The sequence below is a fragment of the Panthera onca genome, chromosome D2 (genome assembly GCF_046562875.1).
Source record: "Panthera onca isolate mPanOnc1 chromosome D2, mPanOnc1 haplotype 2, whole genome shotgun sequence".
Classification (NCBI taxonomy): Eukaryota; Metazoa; Chordata; class Mammalia; order Carnivora; family Felidae; genus Panthera; species Panthera onca.
Window position 1 is genome coordinate 67,225,192 of NC_138349.1, and position 17,900 is coordinate 67,243,091.

General features: G+C 36.7%; 1 protein-coding gene across 4 annotated transcripts in view; it reads right to left on the bottom strand.

Moving 5' to 3' along the window:
* The window catches only part of BICC1 (BicC family RNA binding protein 1), a 285,454-nt gene that overhangs the window by 36,975 nt on the left and 230,579 nt on the right, over window positions 1-17,900 (bottom strand). For all 4 annotated transcript variants that reach the window (XM_078434260.2, XM_078434259.2, XM_078434262.2 and 1 more), the window contains exons 4-5: window positions 2,136-2,215; window positions 357-515 (exon numbers count right to left, since the gene is read on the bottom strand). In XM_078434260.2, coding sequence (XP_078290386.2) covers window positions 357-515; window positions 2,136-2,215 — 239 coding nt within the window. The remainder of the gene's footprint in view (window positions 1-356; window positions 516-2,135; window positions 2,216-17,900) is intronic.

Here is a 17,900-nt window from a genome sequence, read left to right on the forward strand (position 1 = left end):
GCTACCATCTACCATCATATGTTGCTATTACAACACCACTGGCTATATTCTCTATGCTGTGCCTTTTATTTCCATGACTTACTCATTCCATAACTGGAAGCCTGTAACTCCCACTCCCCTTCACCCATTTTGCCCAATCCCCCCTCTCCTCTAGGAAGCATCAGTTTGTTCTCTGCATTTAAAGGTCTGATTCTGGTGTTTGCTTATTCATTCATTTCTGTATAGTCACATATTAGTAAAATCAATATGGTATCTCCATGATTATTTTTTTGCTTTCATCTCCCAAAAAAGATATGCATATGGAAAATCAAAGCTTTAATCTGTCCCATAACAGTTCATGTGAAAAGACAAAGCACCTGGTTGCTTTTTTCTGCTTGATTATTCCTGTTGGAATCTGGAAAGTGGATGTGGCATCCTGTTTCTTCCATCACTTTTTTAATATTGTTGCCACCTTTGCCGATTACATGAGAATGTTCTGTATGTGAAACATCCATCTTCAAAGTGACTCGATTGCTCTACATGGAAATAATGTATTATTTCTTGATGCATGCAAAAGGAAGGAACAACTCCTTAAAACACGTTTTATCCAAGGGGACAGTACTAAAAACAAGTGACCTGGTGGGAAATCTTACAAATTTTTTGGAATCATATTAATCTATAAATGTGCAATTTCTATCATTTCTCTTTGGCTATACAAGATATTTATTTGGAAAATATCATTTAAATAAAGTCAGGCAGAGTTACAAATAAATTACTCATCTCATTTTTATCTTTAACAGACATTATTCATGAAACATTTAATTCAAATAACTAAAAACAGATGAAAACAACTGCAAGACTGAATATATGTATGTTAGTAGGACTGTTGAACTGTGACAGAAAACAATAAAAATAAAACTCAAAACTAAAAAGGTATTTGTAAGCATTGTTTTCACAACCAGTCCATTACTATAGGCCAAACTACAGAGCAGATCTACTATTCTTGCTGGTAGGAAGAAGAGTGAGGAAAGGAAAACAAAGCACAGCTCTCTAGCAGTAACAAGGCTTACATAAACCAGTACAAAGTGTAAGATTAGTTATAATAAAGCAAAATGTAAAATTCTAAGACATAATGAATAACTGTGGTCATGTATTTAATTTTGGGAAATTCAGTATTGTACAATTATAAACACATGAAATATTTCCTCATTTATAAGACTAATATCGAAATTCTTCAGTCCTTCAGTTTTTAAAGTAAAATTAAAAAGTCAAAATAAGACATTAAAAATATCAATAGTTTTTACATCTTAATTCTTAAATTTTAAACATATCCATTAAATACTTTGGTCTTTAAACTTTGTTCTTCTTTTAGTTTAACATTTTAAATACAGGGAACATACATTATTTTTTGGGAAAAAATTAGAATATTTAATAATTAGAAGGTGAATAATTCCAAAAATTAAAAGAACAAGAAAAGAAAAAAAAAAAAAAAAGGAAGACATCAGAAACTATTTCAATGGAATATCAAGTCGCAAAACACAGTGGTTAAGAACCAGACAGCCTGGATTTAAATCCCACTTCTCCATTTATTAGCTACAGATTCTGGGAAAATTCCCTAATATCTCTGTGCTGAGTTAGTTATAAGCATTAAACAAATTAGTATTTGTAAAATGCTCAGCAAAGTGCCTGAGATATACTAAGTGATTTAGAAATATTTAATAGAATAAATTCTCACAAGGGAGTGTATATTTTTACACATCTAAATTTCCCTATTACCTCTCTATACCTATACATGCAGAGAGAAAGAACTTACAAAAGAAACTGCCAGGTTTCATGCCATCACGCACAATTATATAGAAGATCATTCTGGCATCATAAAGGCAATATGCTAATTCTTCTAAACTTCATTATTTGCCCCACACTAATCAGGGTCAGTGTTGATTTCTGAAAATATCACTCAATTACCCAGCATGACAGAACCCATTCAAATTTTAAACAGAATTTTACATCCATTGTAGAAACACACATGCTTATTTTAAAACCCACCATTACTTTCTCCTGGTTTTTCTTCTCCAAATGGTTCTTTTCATAACAGCATGAAGTAGCCCTTGCAGAGACAAGGTTCTGACATCTGAGTGTCCTTAACATTCACTTACTTTTGTGTCTAAGACAGACATGATCATTTCCTTGGCCTCCTTAACATCTTCTTTCTTTCCAGAAACCTTAATATGGGGATCTATAAGAAATCAAAAAAGGGCTCATGTGAAACCCCTAAAACTCTTTGTTTTAAAATTGATGTTACAATATAAGAAAATAGAATCCATAAGAAATTCAATATTTGATTCATTCTAGGTGTGTTAACACTGCAATTAAGACAGGAATATGGAAAATCCCCAAGTTGTACATTTATCTGTGTGGTCTTTTCCTTCTGACAACTGGCCAAATCACTTACCTGCAAAGTAAGTTTATCATATAATTTTTTTTAAACAAGAATCTATAAATTCAATTTATGACTACATTCTTGCTATACTCCAAGCCCTTATCTAAGGCTTTAGAATCATGAGCTCATTTAATCCATAAGCTAATTTAATCACAGTTCTGTGAGGTTATTTCCAGAGGAAACTAAGGCACGGAGCAGGTTAGTAACTTGCCCTAGAAAACCACCAATAGGCTCATTCATTATAATCTCATGTCTTCCAACTCTGCATCCAGACTTTAAACCATGTGCTAACCTAATTCAGAAGGTATCTTTACAGGTCAGGGTTAACAGAATAAAACATAATCTTCATTCAGTAATATTTAATATTTATTCAGAACTAGTGTTAAATGGCTAATATATACTATAGGTGTTATTTATTACAGCCACAGAATGTTATAAAGGAAAGCATTAATTCATTCAGCAAGTATTTCCTGTACCAGGCACTATTCTAGGGGCCAAGGGATATATTAGTGAAGAAAAATACCTTTGTCCACATGGAGCTGACAGTCTTGTACAGGGAGACAAAACTGAATCAAATAAACAAATTATCTAGTATATTATAACATAACTGTTATGAAGAGGAGAACGAGACAAAAGCATGAGGAGGACAAGCTGTGGGAAGGGGTCAGTGCATTAGGCCTGATTCAGAAAGTGAGGTCTGAGTAAAAGCTTTGAGGAGAGGAGACAGCTGGCCAAGCTAGAATCTTCAGAAGAAGGGAAATATCACAGCTAAAACTGTCAGGTGAGGACGTGTCTCTTCTCTCTTTCTAAGTCTCTGCCATAATAGGGTCCTCTATTACCCCATGGGTAGCCTGACCCAGACCAAGACCATTTTGAGGTAAGCCAGAAGTTCCATACCACTAGCCTTATGATAAAGTGATATCACGAAAGCAATAAAGCTGGATGACAGAGCATCATCATCACCATCATTAGTGATGTCAATCTTACTGACTGCCTATAACATGCCACCTTCTCTGTGGAGTCCATCCTACACTGAACTACACCTCAGATCAACAACAGGGTCAGGAAATATTAGCTGAGAATTCCAAACCATCAGTTCTCTAGGATAAGAAAAGAGAATCACCTGGTGGGAATTTTATCAAAGTACATGTACTTCCCTGGTATCATGACTTACCCATCCTCAACCAGCAGTCCATCTGAAAATCAATGCCATGATGAGCATGTCACATTAACAAAGTCAAAATGAGCAACTGAAGGATGGATGCATGGGTGGGTGGGTGGATGGATGGATGGATGGAAGGAAGGAAGGATGGATAGGAGAGATGGGAGAGATGGGAGAGATGGGAAGGAGGGAGGAAACCCTGTCCTAAAGCTACTGGCTCTTAGGACCAGGACAGAACAATCATAGTCAACAACAGTGCACCACCAAGCTTCAGAACTAAGGAATGCATCTGGCTTCCTGGGGAGACATTCCAGCAACTGTATTTTGAGTCAATGCCATCACCTCTAGCCCCCCACCAACCCCCCCAGACTGTCTCCTGGGAGCTGCCCTTGGCCTTAGACTCTTTTCCTTAACCCATTCTTTAATCCTTCCTCTGATACTTGCCATGTAACAGGGACACTGTGAATATGAAAGACCTTACAATTTGTTTAAAGTATCAAGTATTATAAGGCAAGGGTCCTAAAAGTAGGGCAAAATCGATGTCCAACAAACTCAAGGTGGTATGGCATTGTGTCCACATTGCTTGCTCTTTGGTGCATTCTAACAGAAACCACTTGTTCTCTGTAGGATTATCACCAACTTTACCATAGTAATGTAAAAAAAAAGCATTTTCTTCAATAATTTTTATTATATGCATTATAACTCCTGTAGGCAATATTTATATTCCGAGCAGTCTACATTCAAAATTTGGATCCCAGCTATCTTTGACTTTGGTTTCAATTACTGTATGCTGACTCTGATGTTATTCTCTATTGAAAATGCTTACTCCTGGGGGATTAGAATCTGGCACTTCTGAAAACATACCTGATCACACTGAATTGTAGCACTTGCTAAAATATACGTTCCTGGGTCTCCAGGATCCAGTAATTGGCATTTTGTTTGTTTCCCAAGTCATTCTTCAATCAAATACAGGACACAGCAGATGAAACCACATAAAAGATATAATTGTAGTGTCTTATGTATCAGGCAAGTATATATAATATAAAATGGTTCTACAGGGGAAAACATCTATTTTCTTACTAACAAATTAACAGTTAAGTATTGAGTGGTATGCTAATCTGAAAACCTATTACTTTACACATTGGATAATCACATTAAAATTCCTATGCATCTCCAGGTGGACAAGGAGACCCAGATCCAATTTATGACAGAACTTGATTTCTACCATCTCTGTATGAACAAAACAATAAGCAAAATAAAAAGCAAAAGCCTCAATAGAAAATACATTTTATTTCAAAGTGAAAGAGCACCATCTACTGACCAAAAATATAAATTATCAATGGACACAGAGCTACACACACAACACATAGTCACCAACATGTAACATCAAATCGTATCCAGGACCCAAATTAGCACTTGTTTGGAAAATGGTTCTTCAAATAACCAAGTCTCATAAGTGTAGAGAAAAATAAACATGACAAAATTCTGGTTTATACTGCTAATGAACCAAAAATAGTGTCTTCTTCATTCCCTCCTTTGTCCTTGCTCAAAAGATATCTATAGGATGTGAACTCTGATTCCAAGCTGAACTTAACATGCTTATTTTAAATCCTGAAATCCAGTTCTCCACATTCAATGAATGTTCCATTTCACAGTTTAAATGTGTCCTACATGGGACTGAGGTTTTATTAAGACCCATTCTGGAAATACTTGATGGAGAAAAGCCAAAGAATTAACTATATTAATAAATATAAAAGTAAAGAAAAGCCCAGCTATAAAGATTGTTGAAAGATGGTACAGTAATAGGGAATTAAGTGTATAGTCTTCCCCTCCCTCAAAATAATTACTTTGAAGGACAACACCAATTTGGGCATGAAAATTTTAAGATATTTGCTCTAAAAATAATATTCATTGCTTTATAATCAACCCTCAAGTGCTCTAAACACAAGGATTGTCTTAATTGGTTTTATAACTTCCATGATGCCAGCAAAGTAGTAGATAATAAGTAAACAGTAGGTGAATGGACTGAAGGTGCCCCTATTTTTTGGAAATGGCTACCTATACAGAGGAAGGAGATGGAAATCGATAGGAAGAGCCTAAACTTCATATCTAAGGTGATCATATGTCCTGCACTTCCCCAGACAGTTTTGACTTCAAATATCCTGATCTCAGTACCTCTATAAAAATACAGAGAACTGTCAGATGTCCTTCCAGATTTTGGGGTTTTAGATTCCTGTCCCATCAATTTGTTCCCAAATCTGTGGTGTAACCCTATGGAACAGAGGAAGACCAGAGGGTGGTCCAGCCTTCAATAGGTTGTATGAAGCTGTATGAAGATGGGTATAAAATGGGTATTTTACATGTGCATACTGCAAAAGAGGTAAACCTTTGAGCAAAAAGGTTTCTATGACTTCCATGTGGAAATTCATAAGGAGTTGATAAGGCAACAATTGTTCTTATAAGAATACATGCTAAAAACCATATTTTCGGTAAAGATAAATATTTAAAAGAGTTGGGATGTTATATGAACTTAAGTGAAGTTTAGTAATGGTTTTAAAAGATTATCTCTTGGTACTCTGGTTGTACTCTCTGGTTTCCCACCCTTGGAATCATTCCCATTCCTGGAAACATCAATGAAATTTTTATTGCCTTTTCCTTCTTTCCTCAAGTTTAAACTTCCTTTCCCTTTCATTCCTGTCCCAGAGCAAAATCTATAGAAAAGACTCATGTCAGCCATTTTCATTGTAGTTATAATGCTACAGAAAGTAATGAGGGGCGCCTGGGTGGCTCAGTTGGTTAAGCGTCCGACTTCAGCTCAGGTCATGATCTTACACTCCATGAGTTCAAGCCCCATGTGGGGCTCTGTGCTGACAGCTTGGAGCCTGGAGCCTGCTTCAGATTCTGTGACTCCTTCTCTCTCTGCCCCACTCTCTCTGTCTCTCTTTCAAAAATCAATAAACATTTTTTAAAAATTAAGAAAAAAAAGTAATGAGTTGTTGACATATGATAGATTTAAGCCATCACTGTTTCACCAATGATTTGTTTGTAGCTACTTTCTTGTCTCCATGATTGAGTACGGTTGAGAAAAGATTCAACACCCAAAATTCAATGCAATGCTTTCATTTCTCAGCATGTTCTCTTGAAGAGAGAAAACAACAGAAAATCCCTTGTTTAACTAACCTGACTCCTCCCACCCACAACACCCAAAATAAAAGATCATATTACAGTCATTTGTTTATGAAGAAAAGTTCCATATCATGGCCTGAAATCAAGATGGCTTTAGTACATTTTATGCATGTATATCAAACTAGCCTCAAATCCATAAGAGTGGACAGAATTCACTTCCCTTTTTTTTTTAATGTTTATTTATTTTTGAGAGAGAGAGATAGAGAGAGCGAGTGAGCGAGCATGAGCAGGGGAGAAGCAGATAGAGGAAGACACAGAATCCAAAGCAGGCTCCAGACTCTGAGCTGTCAGCACAGAGCCAGATGTGGGGCTCAAATCCATCAGCCATGAGATCATGACCTGAGCCAAAGTCAGATGCTTAACAGACTGAGCCACCCAGGTGCCCCAGAATTCACTTTCTTTTGGCTGGGAGACCTCTTCAGTTTTATTTCAAGTTCTTTCTAAGAAGCCTTAGCCTTTAAAACTGTCTAAAAAGGAGGGCATTGGCTGGGACTGGATCCATCAACACCATCAGGAGTTGTCAGTGTTGAAAGGCAGAGAGGTATCTCCACCTTGCTCCAAAATTCCCCATAATACTGGGAATATATCCACAACTAGCAAGTAGTTCTAAAGCAGTAATGGGTCAATTTTTTTTTCCTATAAGGAAGACTATGACTGTAGGGTATGGATTTTATCAAACAGCAAATATAAACCAAAACTCTAAAAAAGCCCTGGACATCTCAAGGGTACTGATTGACTTGGATTACATAGGGAAAAGCCAGCAGATATCATGCAGGATGTATTAAAAGTTTTAATGACTGACTCTGCAAAAGTAAAAGGTTGCATTGTGGGGGGAAATATGTAAAGTCCACAATTATGATAATAAATTCTGAATTGTAAGTCATAAACAAGGTCTGTTACCTTGGAAAAGTCACTGAATCTCTGGAGTAGAGTTTCTTCAATGAGGGAGTTTGGTCAGAACATTATTATACTTCCAAATAAATCCAAATGTCTTCAGTGTAAAGCAGTACTATAACATTCTTCAATAAAACTAACTTCATAAACAACTTTGTTCTCCAAGTTTTTGGTATTTCATGATAAGCAGCTTACCCAAGACATCATAATGTTAATGTTTCCAAGAGCCTTAAACTATTAAGTAAACTATAGTTTACTTAAACTGGCAGTAAACACAAATGTGTGAAATAGTGATCTGCCGTGATCCATGACCAGCTTCAGAGTGGCAGCTTGGGCTTTCCTCTTGTTTTTCACACTCTAAGAATGCAATTAATTCTGCATCAAAATAGGTGAAATTTGGTGTTCACTCCACTGAAATTTCGTGAATAATGTGCTTGTAGGCACCAAACAAATGCAGTGAAAACCCTCTATGGAGATGGGAGTCTACTTCAAACTCTACCTGAGCCTTGTCACAGTTCAAAATTAGATACCACCCAATCCACGTGCTACTTTGATCACTTTTCCTTTAAGCTGGCAAATCACTGCTGATCAGCAAAAGTGAATTTGACTCATAATCATGGGGCCACAACCCACATTTTTCTGTGAAATAAAATTTTCCTTCTAACCTCTTGAGAAACAGACTTCCCTTTAGAAAAATGTTATAACAGGTCAAATAACATACCAATATCACATTTTTAAGTGAAGATATACTCTATCAACAGATAGAGAAAACCTGAACTGACTCATTAAATCTGACTAGAAATTATTTTAAAGGAATGAAACAGAATGACAGGAAGTCAACACACTTTAATTTTGAAGCCAGTAATACAGACTCCAGATTCTTTCAAGGAATGCTCTTTGACAAGAATTCTAATAAACTGAATTAGAATAAAAAGGAGTATATTTGAAGAGTAGGTGGAAGAACTGAAGCTTTAAGTATTTAAGGGAAAATAGTGGCAAGCACCTATAACACATCAGATATTACAACTGGGATCAAGAAAAAAACAAATCTACCTGTTGCAGGCATTCCCCAAACTTACTGTGCTGCTTTAGAATAAGGCATAAAATCATCCGTATTTGCCTTATTTTAAAACAGAAAAAATCAATCTCCTTCCTAGTCAATTAGAAGAGAAGGGGAATGAAAAGAGAGAGAAGTGCAAAAGCAAATGTGTTTCAAAATAAAAACCTAGTTTTCATGAGAAAAATATGTTTCCATTGATACCCACAATCAGTTTACATGCCATGATGCCTCAGGATAACTTCCTATTCAAAATTCCATATGGCCGAATGAAACTTAATGCTCAACAGAGGAAGTGTATTCTTTTTTCTTTAATGTTTATTTATTTATTTTTGAGAGAGAAGGAGATCAAGCAGGGGAAGGGCAGAGAGAGAGGGGGAGAGAGAGAATCCCAAGCAGGTTCAGCACTATCAGTGCAGAGCCAGATGTGGGGCTTAAACTCACAAACCATAAGATCATGACCTGAGCTGAAATCAAGAGTGGGATGATTAACCAACTGTGCCACCCAGGCGCTCCAGAGGAAGTATATTCTTCACATGATAGTGGCATACGTGACATGAACAAATCAATAGAAAGTATAACTAGTTCCTGAAGACAATTCTCAGTTCGACTATTTGGCAATGACTAGGGAGGAGGTGCCTTCACACTATGGTAATGACAATTTTAGGCAGGTTCTTGCTAAATGAAAGAGTGTGTCCACACGCCAAGATGGAGCCTATGGATCCTTTACCAACTAGGTAGAAAAGAGCTTTTAGCCAGAGAAAATTCACAGCTAGTTATAAGATATACAAGAACTTTTACTGATGGAATGCCTATATCTCCAATATAATCAGCAATAAAAGCATTCAAAATACAGTGACAATACACTCTTCTAATTGTTCTCTGTTGTTTTAACTTTAGGAGGAAATAAGGCAAGAGAGAAGGAAGAGGTAAACTGGCATATGTCTCTTCTCTGTTTAAGATTCCTATGTGCCTTATCAAAGCTTTTATGTAGTTAGAAACAAGTTTTATGGACTTAGAAACAATTATGGACTCTAGAAACAATTTCAGAGAACAAAATGCAAACAAAGTATAAAGCAAAATCAAGGCATAATAGGTGAAATAATCAAGAACAGATGGATTTAAGAAGTGTGAGAATTAGGAAACAGTAAACTACCTTATCTTACAAACCACTTTATCTTATGCACTATAAACTAAACTCCAAGCATAACTGCAGATTTGCTGTTCAGGCAGAAAGAGGAGAGGAAAAATCCAAAGCACAAGAGAAATCTAGCTCTGGAACATGGAGCGTGGAAAAAGAAAGCTACAAACACAAAGCCTAACTCAATTAGTTTCTGAAGTCTTTTGGCATCTGAGCTTTATACTCCAGAGATAAGGACAAGGATTCTGGGAAGAGGGAGAAAAGGAAACTTAAATGCCAGGAGGAAATCTGGGATAGTCTGAATGATTTGTATGTAACAATTCTACAGAAAGCTTCTGCAGTGCTAGGTTACTGCAAGGGTGCTAGAGACGGAGGACACTTGTGACAGTGGAAACAAAACCAAGACATAAGACATGACAAAAACAATAACCCAGTACCCAGGATGAGAAGGAGAGCCCAAATTGAATGCTGGCCCTCTGAAATGGAACAGGAGTCGCAGTGGTCAGTCTAATGAAGGAGGGAATGTTGCAGTGGGGATGCAGGCATGTGCCAAGATAAAGCCTTCCCAGGAGACTGTACTGAGATAACAGCAAGTTATGCAAGAATTTCGAGGAGCCAGATGTGACTAATTGTCATTCTCTCTCCAAGGAATACTGATGTTCACAGTGTACATGGCAGGTCCCCATGGTACGGCCTGTGGTCTAAACCCAAAGTGCTCTTATCTGTGGCCAGGGCAGACTGTTCTTTTTTACAACAGCTGGGACTATTCATGAATAATCCTAACATACAACTGCTGGCTATCATTACCAAAAGCAACTATGCATTTAAGGGTTCACACACATTAGACAAGGAAAGTCCTGTAAATGAAGACTTGACCACATCATACCACATGCATGATTTCTTTGTTTTATTTTTGGCCTACTAAGAGAAGAAATTTAAAAACTAGAAATTCTGAAGATATTTGAGGTACAATTAAGAATGTATGTAAGAAACAGTGAAACTCTTAGGAATTCAGTTTCAATAATTTTTTAATGTTTATTTATTTTTCAGACAGTAGGGGAGGGGCAGAGAGAGAGGGAGACAGAATCTGAAGCAGGCTCCAGGCTCTGAGCTGTCAGCACAGAGCCTGATGCAGGGCTTGAACTCACAGACAGTGAGATCATCATCTGAGCCAAAGTCGGATGCTTAACCAACTGAACCACCCAGGCACCCCAGGAATTCAGTTCTAAAAGTAACTTGCCAGCCTGAGACTGGCATAAAAACTCTCCACCTTTCCTCTCTTCTTTGTTGTAAGATCTACTGAGAAATTTCCATAGCTTGCACTGAAGAACAGTTAATTAAGGGTAACAACTCTAGGTGTTAGACTATTCCCAGCTTGTTCGTGGTATCAGGAAAGTTAATTTTTCATGAAAACTAAAAGTATCTAATAAGTAAATGAGCCTTAAATTATTTGGAAAATGCCTATCTGCCAATCTGTTCTTCTTACTCCCACTTTCTACAGAATAGCTGAATAGCTGTTAATAGTTTTTTTTTTTTTAATGCAGTCACACATACTGAAGACAACTGTCATACCCCTGTCTTCAACTGCGACACTATTCTGTATATTATTTGTTTCTTCCATACTTTTTTGATGACTGTTTTCAGTAAGCTGGAACCAAGGGTCTTAATCTCTTAGTCCTAAGACATTTATATCTTCTGGGGCAAAAAAATATAAATTAAATTATCAAATAACTTCAAAATGGTCCTTTATTTTTCTTAAAAAAAAATATCTAAAGTTACCTTGAAGTCTAAAAATTTTTAAATCAGGATTTACCAGACATTTATCAAAAGGTAATACTCCTTTGCCTCAGCCCACAGCAACCACCATTCTACTTTCTGTCTTTTATGATTCTGTCTAATCGAAGTGGAATCATACAGTATTTGTGAAATTGATCTTATTAAATATATTTGTTTCTCTACAAAGTGCTCCTATAAGTTAAAAACAAAACAACAAAACCCCCCACTAATTGTCCCATAGGAAAATAAGCAAAAGACATGGATAAATGATTCAAAAGAAAAATGGTCAATAAAATATATAAACTTGAATAAAGTTCAACCTTACTAAACATTTTTTATTCATAAAATTGGGGGGTGACTTTAAATTATAAGGCCAATGAAAATATAATTAGGCATACTAACATAATTTTTATAACATATACTTTTTATGGAAATAAAAACTGGCACAAAATGTCTGGAGAATAATGAAGTATACTTGAATTTTTTTTTTTAAAGAGAGAATGACTGTGTGAGTTGGGAAGAGGGGCAAAGGGAGAGAGAGAGAGAGAAAATCTTAAGTAGGGCTCCAAGCCAGCACCATGCCCAACATGGGGCTCGATCCCACAAGCCCGGGATCATGACCTGAGCCCAAATCAAGAGTTGGATGCTCAACAACTGAGCCACCCAGGCTCCCCACACTGGAAATATTAATAAAGAATCACAGTACCATAATTTTATTGTAGGGATACACATATATTGAACAGAATAAAAAGGAAAACAACCAATAATGATTACTTCTAAGTTCTCAGGTCATTTTTATTTTATTTTATGCTTGAAACTCTTCTGTATTTCTTAACATGAAAAAGTATACATTTATAATGTGGAAAAAAACCCTCACACCTTAAAAGAAGGTTATCTGTATCACTAAAGTCCTGAAATCAAATCACATTCTTATACTTTAAATATTAAGTCAAAAGTCCTTGTTTTCTAAGCATGTTTTAAGAATTCCCTTACAAAATTTAGACCTTTACAAAGGTTAATGATAATGGCAAGTGTTTTTTCAGCTTGAAAAGTTCTTTCTTTCTCATCTACAATTCTGTGGCAGACTTTTTGCCATGCAGTTTATGAACTTTACCTCTTTTTATTTGTTGGGCCATTACTCTTAATATTTTATCAATGTAATTTGGCTCTGAACACAGACTTCATCAATGAAAATGGAGCAGGAATATATAATGATGGGGTTCACAGCAGTTGAAAGACATGGTTGGAACAGAGTTCAAATACTTGGTGAAGGCCATATGTTTACAGCCACCACTAACTACACATGGAATTCTTTTAAACATTTATGGCCACATCTTTTTCTTTCTTCAGCAACTGTTTCCAAAATAAATGGAAATGACAACAATCCTGGTAATGGGAATTTAGTGCTCTTTCTTGAAAGAATTCTCCAACGTCCCCACAAGAAAAGCATTATTTACATATCATTCTCAGGGTGTGATTAAACCACCCATTAATATAAATAAATAATAACCTCAAAGGATGGTGCCCTCATAACAGTTTCACCAGGATGACAATAACACTTTCTTTGTCTTCTCAGCAGGGAAGTCCAAGAGTTGAGAATGTACATGGTTGTACTCTACTAGCCACTGTCTCAGGGCCATTCTCTCTCCATCATTGGCTTTGTCCCACTTTATGACCAGGAAGCTGAACCAACATTTGCATGAGTGCAACTCCATTTGCTGGTCCCTTTACTCTGTCATTAGAGTTTATTTAAATCTTTTGGAGTTAATTCTGTTTTCTCTCAGACCAAGACTGCTAACACCTTTCCCACCAATTTCTTATCTTCTCTCTTTTTTTTAAATTTTATTTAAAAAAAAAAATTGTTTTTAATGTTTGTTTATTTTTGAGATAGAGGGAGACAGAGCACGAATGGGGGAGGGGCACAAAGAGGGGGAAACACAGAATCTGAAACAGGCTCCAACCTCTGAGCTGTCAGCACAGAGCCCGACGCGGGGCTCGAACCCACGAACTGTGAGATCATGACCTGAGCCGAAGTCAGACGCTTAACCGACTAAGCCTCCCAGGCACCCCCCTTATGTTCTCTTGATGACAAAATGCACAGAGGATTGGGCATGGTGAAGTAGAGAAGCTCCCATTCAATATTTGGGCTTGTTTCTTTTCTTCATAACAGCTCTAACTTTTAGAGGGTAGACTCCATGCCTTATATAGGTTAAAGAATACTATTCCTTAGGTCTTAGCAGACACTCTTTTGAAAAGATTGATTTCTTCTTATTGTTCAACACAAGTCAATACACAACTATAGCAGAGACCTACAGTGCACTTTTCTCTCCCATCCTTCCTCTCTTCTCCCCTCCCCTCCCCTCCCCCCTTTCATCTTCTTTCTGGTCTTCACCCTGACCTCACAGGTTATTATGTAAATGTATTTTTATCATATAGTCATGTTTATTCTGGTACATTACTGGAAGTATCTTGGCACCTTCAGATATTCCTTGATAAATGTGTTGTAATGTTTACAGGACCTTTGAGAAATATGTGCGGATTCAGCAGGTTTGTAAAATTTCTTTAATTTTTTTCTTGGCTTCCATATAACTTTTTACCTCTAAAGGCATTTGTTTGCATATTCCACCCCTCAAGAAAACCACTGTTTTAACTATATACATACATCTTTCTGTGCCAACTTCAAATCTTTGGAAGTGAGATTTCTGTAAGCCATTAAATCCTTCTAAAGTCAGAGTTTCTTACTGAAGCAGGGGAACTCAATGGATCACCTTCGTGGGGCTGGTGAACTTGCCTGTAATTGCCTTCAAAGACTATTCACATACTCATTGGTAAATTTTTCTGAATGGATCTACAGATTCTCAAAAAGGCTGAAACAGCTGAGAAGTCTTCATCTAAGCAGTATGGAATTTCATAGAGACATTAAGAAAGCATATTTTAAAATACTTCAAGAATTCAACTTTGGTTTGGCATTACTGCAAGCTGCTATTTGGCTTTTTTTCAGAAATGTTCAATAATTACATTTTTGGATATAATTTCAGCAATTATAATTAAAACATTAAAGCTGGGGTGCCTGGGTGGCTCAGTCGGCCGGGCATTCGACTTCGGCTCAGGTCATGACCTCGTGGCTTGCGAGTTCGAGCCCTGTGTCGGGCTCTGTGCTGACCTGGAGTCTGCTTCGGATTCTGTGTCTCCCTCTCTGTCTTCCCCTCCCCTGCTCACACTCTGTCTCTCTCTCCTTCAAAAATAAGTAAACATTTAAAAACGTTTAAAAAAAACATTAAAGCTAACCAAAAGGATGACAGCAAATTTGTGTTCATCATTACTTTCTTTCAGTTATTCTAAGAGACAAAGGAGAAAATAGTAACAAAAAGAATGAAAGGTCTGGAGAAGCAACAGTTGAATCAAGCAAACCCTTTTAAAAACAATCCTACATATTTTATTATAGTAAAAATCCTAGAACTTTTATCATTCTGCTACAGAAATGTATCTTTATTCAACAGATGATATAAAATTTTGTTTCAGATCATCCCCTACAGTTGTATCAAAGACCATCAAAGATGTAGTCTTCCTTCATCAGGGTTCATGGAGTGCCCCCAGAATAGGCCAGGCACATCCCACAAAATCCAGTCACCATGATGAGGACATGTCAGTCTGAGGCATGTAAGTGACCACAGATTTTAAAACCTTCCCTTTTCCAGCATGCCTCCTCCAAATGTCATCTTGACTGCCACATTTTTAGTGACAGAAGTGCACCATTTTATAAAAAGCAAAATTTAGCTGTTAACAATAATTTCCTAAAACCATCTTTCTCATCATAAATCCTCCATGATTTCCCAACCTTATAGAATTAAGAGTTGATAGTTTATTGTGGCCTTCAAAGCTCTCATGATCAGGACTGTACCCAGCTGTTCAGCTTTCACTTCTTTTCCTTCCTTTCTGATAGCCTGTGCCACAGCAAACCTAAACACTTCCCACTGACAAAATGTCAATGGCTTCTTACCTCCATCTCTGTGCCTGAAGCCAGCTGACACTACACTGTTCCTACTGTTGGCTTCATCTGTCTCATCCTCACCACCTTAAGGTCAACCCAAGTGTCATATTTTACCAGGTCCCTCCAGAGCAACATAAATCTCTGCTGGCTTCTCTTATCACTGCCCAGTCCCCAAACAGAAGACAAGCATCAGGTCAGTCCTCAGTCTCCTATCACAAGCTACCCTCCTGCCCACATACCTACTATTCTCCTTAAGTCTGCAGGTTTCTTGATCTCATGGCAGACACCGTGTCCAGTTTTTATATCCTCCACAGAACACACTATTTATTGAATCTTCAAATTAGGTAACTATCTTCATTTCCCTAGAGTAACCGATATCTGCTTTCTGATCTTTTTATGCATTTATCCTCTCTTCCTCCGCACTGAAGAGCCACTCCCCCTGGCACACCCACAACAGCCCTTTGGACTCCAGCACAGCCATCAACTATGCTCCCAATCATTTTGTCTTTGGGAAATCACCCCTGCTTCCTTCAGCTCTTCCTTCTATGAACTGATTTTAAGTGAATCAACTTTAATTTTCTGAATCTTCAATCTCTGACACAGGCTATGGAGTAAAGGAGGTGTCCACACACACAGATAACTGTGAGAATTAAGTAACAGTAAGTGGGATAACACAATGGGCTTAGCACAGTGTCCCTAACATAGTAAGTACTCCATAAGTGTCAGTTATTATTAATGAATGAAGGATTACCATTCTAGCTCTTCTCTAGACACATTCTTCTTTGCTCTTACTTCTTTTAGAGATGTGCTATGATTATCAGAGTCCAACAGGTCTACATAAGCTCTTGATCACTCTGATAAAGCTGCCTAAGACAGTGGTTGTCACAGTATCATAGACACTCATAGCTGGTGTACAGTGACTCTGAACAATGAAACCCTCAGAGCCTTCACATATCAACTGGTGTTAAGCCCTGCATTTCCCCTCTCTGGACTGTCCCATCAAGTGCAAACAACTTCGTTTTAACTATGGTTTTAGTATAAATTATATTAAAATGCCTCAGAGATCAGCTTTATTCTGTTAGTGTTTGTTGTTTTTTGTTTTGTTTTTTAATGGGAAATTCCTACTGGACATATGATAAGCGAGAATATGATCAACTGTTATTCTTGGTTTTTTAGGAGAAATTTTTATATGCTATTTGACATTTGATACGTTTATTTTTCCTCACTTTTTAAGGAGTATTGGGAATGTTCAACATATCAGCATGGTAACTCCTTGATGAAGATAGGTTTTCTCTGCAGCTCATGAGAGGAAAATATTTGAAAAGATTAGAAAAGCAAGAATAAAAATGGAATGTATTCACTGTTTCACTTTGCCATCACCTCACTATTCCTTGAAGAAGAAGAAGAAGAAGAAGAAGAAGAAGAAGAAGAAGAAGAAGAAGAAAGAAAGAAAGAAAGAAAGAAAGAAAGAAAGACAGAAAGAAAGACAGAAAGAAAGAAAGAAAGACAGAAAGAAAGAAATTAGATTATGGCCACAATAAGAATTCTAAAATCTAAAAATCGATAAAGACTAATTAAGCATAAATCTAACATCTCTACAATATTTATTTTCACAACAGAGCCTACAAGTAATATTTCCATGTTAGAAAGTACAACAAAGGTGTTTTAAGCGAGATTTCTAAAAAAATTAAACTAGGTCATATTTGCTAAATATTATAAAAGATTACTCAGAAAATGTTTTTCATTTTGCATTTTAATTTAAAACTTAAGAGAACTAATTTAGCTTTGAATAAACATATAATAAAGACACTTAAACTTGAAACACTTTGTACTCCTTTCAAACTTTTCTTTGGCAGTGCACACAATTTGGTATGTAAGTCCTCAACCCCCACTACTTAAATACTTCCTATTTTACTGCCTACTTGTAGGAAATGAGGCCCCAAATATTAATTATTTTAACTCCCTAGATGTTAAGATATAAACAGGGTGTAGTTAGTGAAGTACAATGTATGATGGGAGAACCTCAAACTGGATTGCCACCAATACTCACAAAAATATTTTCCAAGAAGAATAACAATTACTGAGTCCTTGAGTTCAGGACTGATCATGCAAATACGGTTGGGCCAACAACAGTTCAGAGAATACTAATTAAAATCGAAGAATACACACACAGGACATGGTACTTATATTCATGATGGTATAAAATCCTTCCCATACGAAATATGAGCATGAAAGGTGGGATTTCTTTGAAAATGATGTACTTTCCTTGTTGAA